This window comes from Strigops habroptila, chromosome Z, assembly GCF_004027225.2.
Source record: "Strigops habroptila isolate Jane chromosome Z, bStrHab1.2.pri, whole genome shotgun sequence".
Lineage (NCBI taxonomy): Eukaryota > Metazoa > Chordata > Aves > Psittaciformes > Psittacidae > Strigops > Strigops habroptila.
This window is the reverse complement of record NC_044302.2, coordinates 18681389-18694046: the sequence shown is the minus strand read 5'-3', so window position 1 is coordinate 18694046 and position 12658 is coordinate 18681389. Positions and strand designations below refer to the sequence as shown.

The 12658-nt window shown below is 39.0% G+C and overlaps 1 protein-coding gene across 1 annotated transcript in view; it reads right to left on the bottom strand.

Moving 5' to 3' along the window:
• The window catches only part of MMP2 (matrix metallopeptidase 2), a 36284-nt gene that overhangs the window by 15845 nt on the left and 7781 nt on the right, over nucleotides 1-12658 (bottom strand). The window contains exons 4-8 of the mRNA XM_030470420.1: nucleotides 11516-11644; nucleotides 9638-9811; nucleotides 3678-3851; nucleotides 1351-1524; nucleotides 32-187 (exon numbers count right to left, since the gene is read on the bottom strand). Of these exons, the coding sequence (XP_030326280.1) occupies nucleotides 32-187; nucleotides 1351-1524; nucleotides 3678-3851; nucleotides 9638-9811; nucleotides 11516-11644 (807 nt within the window). The remainder of the gene's footprint in view (nucleotides 1-31; nucleotides 188-1350; nucleotides 1525-3677; nucleotides 3852-9637; nucleotides 9812-11515; nucleotides 11645-12658) is intronic.

Sequence of the window (12658 nt, the reverse complement as noted above, 5' to 3'; positions counted from 1 at the left end):
ATGCTTTTGTGCTGCCAAGGGAGGACCTTACCATATAGCTCCTGTATTCCTTTAATGTCATCCTGAGAAAGTCGAAAGTTCTTGGTGTAGGTGTAGATAGGGGCCATCAGAGCTCCTGGATCCTCAGAGTGCTCTAATCCCATGGCATGGCCAAATTCATGAGCGGCAACCAAGAAGAGACTGTATCCTAGGTAACACAGCAAGACAGTATTAGCTGGTCGCATCTAAATAGAAGTGTACCACACAGGCTATTCATAGTCTTACAATTTTATTTTCCTTGCTACCCATCAAAAATCTCCAAATAGTAAATATCATCATTATTTACAGACACCAATGGTGAATGTCATATATATTGCCAGAAATGACATTTCAATAGAGAGATTCTGAGGTTTCAGAGGCTCATATTTGCTACTGTCTCAAATGAAAGTGACTTTGACCGCAGTCTTCATACTTCTGTAAATAAAAAGGAAGTGTAGCAAATAAAACCAGACAGGTTTTTTTAAGCACAGAAAAATTAAACTTGCACTCTAGACCTCAAATCTTACTTTTCATCATGAAATGGCATGCAAGTGATAAACAGGTCTGTATATATCTGTATGTCCATGAACAGAGCCTGGATCACTACTGTTGTACCACATATTGTTAGGTTAAAAAAATCTTTTATCATAGGATGACATTTTATCAATTATGCCCAAACAGTCTCTGAAATTTGGTAGTTATTTCTGTCTTAAAGGAAAACCCTGAGTCTTCCATTTGTTTGTACATGTGTAAAAAGCCTTTTGCTATATTTAATTTTATCCATGTTAAAAATAAGGTCAAATATTAACCAAAATAATTTTAAATATTCACCATATAGACATCATGCTGTCTCTCTCACTTTCAAACATGTTTTTCATCTTCAGCAATATCAGTCACAAGTGGTTTTTACATTTAGCATTTGTTCCTATTTTGACCAATGTCAGAGTATAATTATTACATACGTAATGTACTTGTGTACATACCAATGTACACAAGGCTTTTAGCCTTGGAAGGAGAAACTGGTGATGAGAAAACCATTTATTTATTTAATTTATTTTAAAAAACATTTTTTGGGTTTTGTGATTTGAAAAGACACTTCATGGTTATAAATTACAAAAAAATGTGAATGTTTCAGACATTTGAGCTCTGGGATTGACTCTTGAAAGAGTCTCCAATTTAAATATAGGGGTTTTGCTCAGATTTTGGGCTGGGGAGATATATTGGAACTATACAGGAGTGCTAAGTATGAGGATGAAATCATCCTAAGTAAGCATGATGTGATCAGTGAGGTCAGTACGCCGGTACCAGTGTATTGCTGTGACAATCTATCACCTTGATCTGGACAAAAGCCCCACTTGCGGTCATCATCATAGCTACTGGTAGAAGCGCACCACAGCTTGCCATCATTGCGACCTGCACTTGTGCAGGACTCGTATTTATTCCCAAGGAAGATGAAGGGGAATACACAAGGGGCTCCTTCTGAATTTCCACCAACTGTTGACATAGCTGTGGAAAATGACAGGAAAACACAGTGAGAAGAGTATCCCTTTCGTGAGATTAACCTGATGCACCTTCTCCTAAAACACATGCTAAAACCAGAAAGCAAGCAAAAAAATTTTTAATCCTCGTAAGAACATGAGGAGTCAGATTAAAAGTAATATTTGAAAAGAAGATTGCCTGGCACAGAGAAAAAGGAAAAAGTCTAGGCATCGCCATTGCAATTAACTTGCCAATAGACTTGGTGGGAGTAAGAATGTGTTCACAGCTCTGAGAAAACAGCAGTTAATAGTGTTCTGTGGAAGGTGATTATGGAGCAAGTGTCTTTTGATAGTCCTTCCTGATGACGGCTTAAAATGTGTATCAAATAGTTTGAAGGTGTGTTTAGTGTCAGAAAGGTATAAAGGGCTATTGAATATCCACCTGGTTAGTGGGTGTCCCACTGGAATATAAGCTTTGGAGTTGTCCTGGTTCAGCTGTAGTAGTCATTTTTCTCCTTCTTAGTAGCTGGTGCAGTGCTGTGTTTTTGACTTTAGCCTGAGAACAACGCTGATAACACACTGATGTTTTCACTTGTTGCTAAGTAATATTTACTCCGATCAAGGACTTTCTCAGTCTCATGCTCTGCCAGGGAGGAGGGGAAGCCGGGAGGAAGCAGAGACAGGACACCTGACCCAAACTAGCCAAAGGGGTATTCCATACCACAGCACGTCATGCCCAGTATATAAACTGGGGGAGTTACCTGGAAAGCCAGGTAGCTGCTTGGGTTGGGCTGGGAATTGGTTGGTGGGTGGTGAGGAATTGTATTCTCTCCCTTTGTTATTTCCCTTATCATTATTATTATTGGTGGTAGTAGTAGTGGTTTTGTATTATACTGTTGTGGTGCTACTGGACTGTTCTTATCTCAATCTGTGGGATTTACATTCTTTTGATTCTCCTCCCCATCTCTCTGGGAGGAGGGTGGTGGAAGGAGTGGGGGGGAGTGAACAAGCGGCTGTGTGGTTCTGAGTTACCAGGCTGGGCTTAAACCATGACAGGAGTGAAAAAAACGTATGATTTAAACGTTTTCTAAAGAAAAGGATATAAAATACGGTTGACTTTTTTTTTTTTTTTTTTTAACCAATATTTTTTGCAAAAACTTGTGAGTATTTCCTCTAGGTATGTTCTTGTCTATGTAGTGTATGGTGGTAGTATATAAGAAATAACATTTGTATATGCATGTGCAGGAATTTTCTAGAAGAAAGAGGGTGTAACTATATTTAAAATTACAGTTTAAATTAGGTATCATAAAGAGATTATGAAAAGAGTATAAAACTAATTTAAATTAATTTACACTGCTATCTCGCAATTACATTTCCTTTCAAACTATGATTTATCTTCTTGGAAGGTACAGGAGACCAACACACAGGCAAAGCTGATTGTGTCCCTTATTATTTGTAATTATTTATTTCTCATTCATTATTATAATTAATAAAACAGATTAAAAAAAAAGAAATCACAGCTTCCTCAAGCAATAACTTATTATGCTGAGAAAAGAATAAACTAAGTATATTTCTTGGTTCCAATAATAGAGACTGTGTTACCTAGGACTTCGGATATATTGACTAGATATATCAGTTCTTATGTTTGTTGAACTAACCTTTACATGTTTCTTTTCCTATGTAATAAAACTCACGTTAAAAAGTATAAAAAATTGTGAAGAAAGCAGAAATCTATTTTTCCTGGCTAAACCATTTCATTTAGTTCTTCTGAATTGCTGAAAATATCTAATAACACAAGCTTAACATACTAAACAGGACTTTCTTTTTTTTCTAAGTATAAATGGTAAGTATTAAGCTAAAATATTATTCATGCTTTCTTCTGTCACATGAGACTTCTCTTTCAGGGCCATTAGCAAATTGTAATCTACATGTAATTATCCTGCATTGATAGACATTTAGTCCTGTGGTTCAATCACATTTGTGTGTCTTTCATTAACTTGGTGTGCTATGGCATACCATATCCTTCACATAGACCTCTTCCTGTTACTTCCTTGGCCACCTATGCTGGAATGGTGCTCACCTCATCAACTTCCGTGTGCTCTGATGAAGGTGTAAAAAAGGAGACTTTGTTACTTAAAACAATGACAAATTAGACTGTTATGCAAGTAACATTCCTCATACCAGTCTCTGGACAGAATCCATATTTCTTATCTCTGTCATAGTCTTCAGTGGTTCCACACCATCGGTATCCATCTGTCCTGCCTTCGGTTGTGCACTGGTCATAGGACTGGCCTTGAAATTTAAAGGGGAATTTGCATGGCTGCCCCTCACCATTGCCACCCATTGTAAAAAGTGCTGTAGGGACAATGAGAGAAAGAAATGTCACAGGCAATGCTCAATATCAACAAGGAGTCACTATGTGACAATGGTCTTGACAGAGATTAGACAGCTGTTGTGTGTGGAGCAGTTCACATTTAGAACCTCTATTTTACACCAACAGTGAAATGCTTTGGCAAGATAGACAAGGGATGTTACAATCTCACAATTGTGTAGAAAGGAATGAGTACTTGATATAAACAAACTGAGAATGAAGACAATTCTACCAAGCTGTTTGAATGTGGTTTGAATTGTATATATCCTTTATAGCCTGCTTATAAAGGAAATCAATATCCCTTCTTGAAACAACATTTAGAAAGAGGATTCTGAGAAAGTCACTCATGTTCCTTAGTGCTCTGCTGATTCACCTTGCATCAAAAGTGTTAGCTAGAATGGCAACCTGCACAAAGCCATGGACAGGCCAGCTTGATTTTTCCTAACAGCCATCTGTGTATGTTTTCAGTTTCTTTACTGTATGCTGACATACAGTAGAGTTGAAGTCAGATAACCTGTAGGCTTTTCCTCTAGGTGTTGCTTCTTATTTCTGAGAATCTCCACAGCTGGGCTCAGGCACTCAACAGATAAGCAAGAGATGACAAATATGATTCCTTCAACAAAGCTGGACACTGGAGGCCTCTCCTGTCTTTTACTTCATTAATGTTTCTGGAGGTAGTGTATCTTCCAGGGGTTGTTTATTGTCCAACATACACAAACAAAGCCCCATGGCTCTACCCCAAGAACCAGAAATCTCTCTAGTGGATGAAGGAGTACAGATTGGACTGAGTTGAGAGTTCTGGGACCTGTTTTAGGATTTTAGTAAACTTTCTGGAGTATCTAGAGGAAGACAGAAAAAATAATCTCATGCTGATAGTTAAAAAATACATGCCCAAATTGAATTACATGAAAATGCAGATGATTTGGAGCATTTGACATCTTATGAATCTGCATGTGTCTTGTCTTGGCTGCTCCATCTGTGGGAATCCTCCATGGTAGAACAGTGTCTGGGAGTGCCATGTGCTGGTGAGAGGAAACCATGAGAGCAACAAACTGGTCCAGGCCTTGCACTGAACCAGAGACAAATCTTTCATGCAGCCATACACTAATTCTCCTTGTTTTTAAGAAGAGCACCTCAGAATGAAACATGTCTGTTTGAATTCCGCATGCAAAGTACACATGATTTGGCCTTTTTTAAGGTGCCGTGGGGGACACCTTTCTCCCTCTTCTTCCCCAGTTTAAAGCTAAAACCCAAATGTGTACGTGGGAAGACTTGGCAAGTTATTTTGAAGTTTGCTGTTGTCATTTTTGATGACCAAAACACATTGATAGCCTCAGTGTCTTCGTGTAGGACTTGAGGGATTTTGTCTTCGCTTGATCTGACATATCCATGGGAAGAGACATTGTCAGTGTTATTGACATTTAGAGTAGTGATAAATAAAAAGCCAAGACCTTTTCTGGCTGAAGAGTGACTGGGAGGGTTCTAATGATGGAGTATTGTGACACAGATGATTCATTCTGCCTTTTCCGCTTCAATCAGTAATTGGCTACAGTATCAGGGGCATGAACCAGTAAGTTACTGGACTAAGTTCCAGTCCACTAAGGAGAGGACTTCAAGCTCTGCAGGCCTGGCTCACAATGCAAGTTCACTGAACTTCTGATCTGGCCAAGCTCTCATCTGTATCCTTCTGCACCCTGGACATGGAAGCAGTCACACAGAGGTCCTATCTCTAGGCAAAAGATGGCTGCAGCACACACTGTGCCTCCCCAAAAAAGCAAGTTGCAACTTTTTGGTTTTGTCTCAGATGGTATCATAAGTTAGGAAACATGCATTAACTAGGACTGTGGCTATTGTGATTGGAGAGAGACTTTATTTTTTTATGAAGAAATGATAGAGTTGGAAGGCAAAATTAAACTGAGTTGTTTAGATGACTCATTTACCACATGAGCAGCTTCCAGTTCTAGATCTGGCAAATTATTAGTCTTTTTTTATTTTTTATTTTTATTTTTAAATTGGTTTAAATGTGGCTAAGTTGCAAAAACCTTATGGAAAGTCAATCTCTTACTGCTTTGCATGGAGTCTGAGTCACTGTCAAAATGCAGTTTTTCATTTTGCTTGAGGTAACATCATGTGATGGACAATAACAGTTTATTAACTTTTCAAATCATTCCCCTGCCTTAAGTAGAAAGTTCTTTGCTTTAATGTAAATGAAAGTTAAAGACAGACTAGTTCAGTTTCCTCCAAAACAAACCAAAAGCTTCATTTACTTGCAAGGGGATCTTAAAGGGCCTGACTCTTGTCCTGCATCATCGTGAGCTCAGCAATTTAAAAATATGATCATCAGATATGCTGATGTGAGAGCAGATTCAGACTGGACATTACTAATCCGTGAGCTACACAGCATGGTTAGCTCTTCCTAGAAGATCAGCCAGTTGTGATGTAAGGAAACCTCAGGCTGGAAGGCTGCTGAAAACCCTGCAGCACAGACCCGGGGTATAGGTAGCTGCAGCTTCATGAGGGCTCTGCCTGGGACAGCAGGAAAGCAGCAGCCTACAACAGCTATGACCGGTGTGAGGGACGTACAGACAGAGTACAGATGTCAGTAACATTAGACATCAGAGAGCAAAAGTTAGGAACCTAAATTCCCTGTAGTGTCAGTGGAGTCTGATAAAAAGGAAGAGACTCAAGATCCCTTGATGCTATATGGCAAAGGAGAGTTTCAGCACACCTGTGTAAGATTTGTGTAGTAGGTAGATAACTTTGTGCTTTCCATTCTTCTGCTTTGCCAGGTGATAGTTGAAACCTATAAAATTAGGGTACAGATCTGGGATTGACTTTAGAAAAGCCTGGTGCAGTACTATAGCTTTAAAAATTTCCAAACTTGCAGCGTGGGTCTATAATGAAAAGAATTGAAACTAACTTCAGTGAATTAAATGTGAGAGAAGCAAACACTGACAACTCGGAATGCTGCCCCCAGCACAGCCTCTGTGATGTAAATCCTCCCCTGTCTGAGTTGATTAGCTGGGTTTTAGCAAATGGTGTCTTGGAATAATGAGTGAACAACGCCACTCTGAATTTAATAAGAACCATGTGTGCGTGGTTCAAGGGTCTTGCAAAACAATTACATCAGAAACAAAAGGCTGAAACCTTTCTGTTTGGTTTCAGAAACCTTGATAGAAGCATTTCAGGAACTTCACCTTCCAGAACTGGTTCTCCCTGAGAATGCCTCACTGCTTACATTTTCAGTCTTGTATGACTTTGGGATTTCACAAAGGTATCAGTCAGGGAATGTGGCTCTCAGTTTGTCCCACTAGCTGTAATCTGAGCTTTGTTCTGTCTACCTGAGCATTTGGAGTATTTTAAAGAAATAAATCCAATTTTGCTCTTTTCCAACTGGAAGGGTTAATCTGAGGGAGATGAGGACAGGAGTTTTGGGGAAAGGTGCAGAATAAAGAAGATGGCAGAGTTTTAGGGAAAAAAACATGTAGTGTGCACACATATTTCCTGAAGTAAACGTCAGGCTAAAGAAGCCAGTTCTGAAAGCCATGTAACTAACCATGACTTCTGGGGTTTTATTAACTGAAGTCTGTTAAAAGCTCATGTTCCTGCTTCTTCATCCCTTATAGTTGTATGAATAGCTGTCACCATGGTAGATCCCAGCTCTAGATGTGATCTATAATGGGCAGTTAGGGTTTTGGAAATTAAAGAATATTTTTTTATCACATCAGGGCTAGAAGACTAATATGTTCTAGAGCAGATTATCTTTGCAAACCACTAGTGCCTTGATACAAAAATATTGTAGTCTTATATTGGAAACTGTATAGTCTTGAAAATGAACTTGAGAGATCCAGAAAAGGTGTCAAGCAGGAATCCATTTAGTGTTTGGTTACAACAGGATACCAGAGAAGATATGAAGACAGGGTCTCTGAACTTTTCCTACATACATATATTTGTCATCTGTTGAAAAATCTTGTACTTAACTGACACATACATATGAACACACACACATGTGTTTTTACAGTACTCACAAGGCTTGTCTGGGACTTGCTGGGCTGTGCGTGTACATTCTTGGTTTGGCAAGCCCCTAAAAATGTCTTGTTTTGTTAGCTGTGCATCTTAAGCATCACTAATTTTCTTTCTGCAATCTACATTCTCTTACCTTGTACTGACTGCACGTAGCCATGATTTTTAAATAAGTTTAGTAGTATTGTTCCAAGCAGGATTACCATGAGTCAGACAAAAGCTCTGCTCTTTTCTATTTCATTCTCTTTCATAATTCTTTCATCATTTGTTATGACACGGCAGTAACAGGCAGGAGTTTTAGTAACTCTGTGGATCCGTTGCTCAGGATGTAAGGTAACAAGAGTGATGAAACACTCCCTGCTGCCAAAAGCTTATAGCAATCAGTTATGTACAAAGGCAAAAAAAGAGAATGTGGGAAACTAGAGCAACAGGAATGTCTGTGAATACAGGTGCCAGCACTGGAACTGGCAAACAAGAGGTGGAACAAGTGACTGAAAGCCCTTTGCCTTTTCTACTTTACTCCCTGCTGATAAATTAGCACAGTAGAGTATAACCAGTTACACTTAATTGCTTCTTTAAAGGTTTCCTGCTGTGTGATATACAGGAGATCAAATTAACACTCATATAACAATAAATTGTTTGAAATCTTATATCCAGTATACTCATCAAGGTTTTCAAGCATATAAATAAGTGTTCCTGAGGTTTAAAAGGAAACATATTGTCACAATTTCATTTGAAAGACAATAAACATGTTGTGTATATTTTTAAAGGGTTGTGGCTACATAGAAGCATTATGCACATTGTCTAATCACTACGAGTGTTTCCAAAAATGAAAGAAATTGCTCGTGAAACAGAAGATTCTGTTCACATTCCGAAAAGTAAGAGAGTAAGTAGGATCTCAGCTTTCCTAAACCCTCTAACCGTTTTGTACAGATACTGATACAGAGATACATTTCTGAAATACAGTGTCATTCCTGACCTAAAGTGAGCTGTTGGCACTGCTTCATGAGGAGGAGTCCTAAGACCTGGTTAAAAATAAAAACCTAATTTCTAAAAAAGTCAGTTCTCTCCTGGATAGCAATTTGCAATGTACCAACATATAAATAACTTTGCTCCAGCATAGATACTCACCTGAAATGCAGTCATCATTATTTTGAAAAGCAGTATGAGGTCATTTAAAAGGTGATTTGTGACAATAATAGTGGCATGTTGCAGTAGAAGGGTTGCTAGACTCACAGGACCTGGACCACAGATTGGTAAAATTGGTGTGTAAAGTTGTAGAGGTTTGGCTTAATGGGTTTCATCCTTAACTGCTAACTTTTGTCAGTCACTTCTCTTGATGGAGATGCAACTTCAGTTGTTTGTGAAATGTGTTTTAGGGAGAGATTTCTGTCATTTAGTGTGCTCCATCTCCGAATTTAGCTCTGTCTTTACTCTAAAAGGAGGTTGTCTTTCCTGGGTTGTGAAGCTCAACCTGTAATATCTTTGATGCATATATGGGGCCAACATTGCTTCAGACCTATCTTCAATATGTCCTTGTTTTTAGAGAAAGGCCTCGGTCTGGGTCATCATTAGTTATCCCAAGGGAGCCTTTAGAGAGTTTTGCCTGCTTAGATACTGAAGAGATATTAAAGAGAAGTAAATTTAAATCTGTCAGGCAGGAAGTAGAAAAAGTAGAGAAGTGGATGGGCAGATAGGTAGAGAACAGTCTATTGGGAAATAACAGTCAAAAGAGTGATCTACTTACACTCATGGGGACAAAAGCCATATTTGCCATCTGTATCAAAGTCTTTGGTTGTGGAACACCAGAGGAATCCATCATTACGTCCTGCATCTGTGCAGCTGTTGTATTCCTTGCCATTGAACCAGAAAGGAAATTTGCAGTATTCACCATCTGCATTTCCATACTTCACTCTAACCACTGTAAAGAGAACAAATGCAGAAGTGAAATCAGCCACCAACTGATATAAAGAATACAGTTTCTGGAAATCTTCTGTTCCTGGAGGATACCGGTATAGAAATGCAGTCTGAATTTCCACTTTGAAGTTCAGTGTGCTCCTGGTCTCTCTATTGGCAAGATGATCATAGCTGAAATGATAACTGGTAATTTTGAAAGAATTAAATGTATATTACTCATGGGAAAGTGTTAGAATGAGCAATCCTTAAAATCAACCCAGAAGAATACATATGTTGTTACTATGGCAAGGCAAACTTATAAACATGCTGTTAACACATTTAGTAATTTAGTTTCTTTGGTAACATGACCTAAAAAGTTGAGTATAGTTTGAAAGGTTCCAGGCAGCAGTTGAGCATGAGCTGAACATGCCTTGTTCCTCTTAAACCACTTTGGTATTTCCGATTTGCCTTGAATGAGATCTGCACCGAGGGATAGGGTGGTACCGAGGGCACACCCGAGCATGGGGTGTATTTCAATTTGTCACATGTGGTATTAAGGCTACAATACTGGTGTTGTAATGTCTGTTGATGTACAGAAAATTCATGTATCCATAGCATTTCTTTTAATGGCAGTAACTAGCTGGATGCTTGTGCAGTATTTCCACTAACATGGAAAACAGCTTCCTCCTATTGTTAGTCTGAGGCAGGGATCCGGTCCAGGTAGTACAGCTACTGGTCAGTGCTTCTGCTAAAGTTAAAAGAAAACCAAACAGAAGGACGTTGACTATTTTGGTATTAAAGTTCATTTATTTTTTCGATAGGAGGAGATCTGAGGAAAGTAGAATATGAAATGAAATGAAATGGAATGAAAGGCAAACATGAGTTTTGTATTCATCTAGTGGAAGATGTCCCTGCCCATGGCAGGGGAGTTGGAGCTAGATGATCTTTTAGGTCCCTTCCAACCCAAACCATTCTGTGATTCTGAGTTTTCCAAATTATTTTATGGAAGAAGAATTATAATTAGAACTATATGATTGTGATGAAGTTTAAGCAGGAAAAAAAAGAGGTTCCAAACTACTATCACTTGGTCTTGTTTATCTAGTTCAGGTGATATCTGTTCATCAGTTGTTTTCTTGTAAAGGATATGGCAAGCTGCCTGTTAAGATTCTTGGAGATGTTCGTAATCCACTGTTGGATGTCAATTTTATTTCAATCATCACCATGAGGGATTTACATTCCGTTTGGTTTTGACAGATGCCGTGATTGTATAAAAACTTATTCAAGTGGATGGTTCCATTTTTAATAACTGAAGCCACAGCTTAAGTCATCTTAAAAAGGGTATGTCAGCAGAAGAGCCCTGGCCAGTCTGCCTCTTACACATGAACTTAAAGATGTTGTAGTCGGAGTCCTGAGAACTGAAGGATTCAAAATCACAGGTGAGGCTTTGTACTTTTCCCACAATTCATGATGGTTGTGCAACATCAGGTCCATTATTAATTCAGTTTTTCAAGGGGCAATAGTAGAGGAACAGAAAGGGAAATCCTAGGTAACATTTATATACAAATTATGTAAACATCTTTGTAGAGAACAATTTAAACTGTATAACTTAATTTTCACATACCTAACATTTAGTGACATGCTAGTGAAAGCATTTAGGGGTGGTGCTTAAGATACCATTAAAACAGCAGCCAGCAGGCCATATGTTCTGAAACATTAGAAAGTCTGGTACCTTGCCCCTCTCCAAGAGTCCACAGTTCATCATCATCAAAATGAGAGTCTCCTCCAATTCCTGGCCCTGGTGCAAACGCATGAGCCAGGAGACCATCTTTGCCATCAAATGGATAGCCATCGCCATGTTCTGCAGGAGGAAACAGGCAAAAAATTACCTAACCTGTATCAGAGTATATACATGAATGATAATCATCATCCCACCCAAGACAGCAGCAGAACAGTCTAGTGAGTAAGTTTATTGGTGTGGGTTGTGCTGGCAAGACTGAAGCAGAAGGGAAGCAGCAAGTTCTTACCATTAAGTGTCAGTACTGCAGCATGTTATTTTGTATCTTACAAGTATTATGGAAAGGAATCAAAGAGAGTGAAAAATAGTGAAATACTGTCCATTAGATGTATGGCTGCATGCACACTGCTGTTTCTCAATGGAGACTGATAGATAGCTGTAAAATAAGCATTGTAGATGAGGGGTATTTTCAGATAATTTGTATAAGTCTCCAACACAGATATTTGAAAAGTAAAGGCAGATTTCTTTCTGTAGGCTACTCTTTTTCTGCTGCACCTCAGACTGCTGTGGTTTTTGTGCAGGATACTAACTACTTTAAGCTGGAAAGCAAATCAGCTGAGTGTCTCAGTAGCGGGGGTCTGGAAAGCTAGCTCTGAGTCCTGTGAATGAGCCTATTCCTCCTCCACATCAACCACTCTGAGACTCGGGCAGCTCACAGGGCAGCAGCAGGTTAAGTAGCTCCCCTGTTATTACACTATAGGCTTTTCTTGGAAGTACACCGCATGTGGGTAAGGCAGGCTGGCAAGGGCATAACCCTAGTATTCATAGCTTTGCCACCACACTGACCTGTGCATCAGAGCTGGCTGCCAGCATTTCCAGTTGCATCATTTCAGGCTTTTTGGTCTGATGTCTTGCCATTTAAAAGAAGCCTTAAATACACAGGCCTGATTCTTTGCTCTGTTACACTGATTTCATCCTGATGTTACTCTCTTAATACTAGTTCAGCTCACTAATATCAGTAGACTAGTGTGTCAGTTGTGAAGGACAACATTTTGACATATATTAGATTCTCTACTCCCATTTATTTCCAAGTAGATCCTTGCTTAAGAGAAAACTTAAGAATGGAAAAACCCTGCG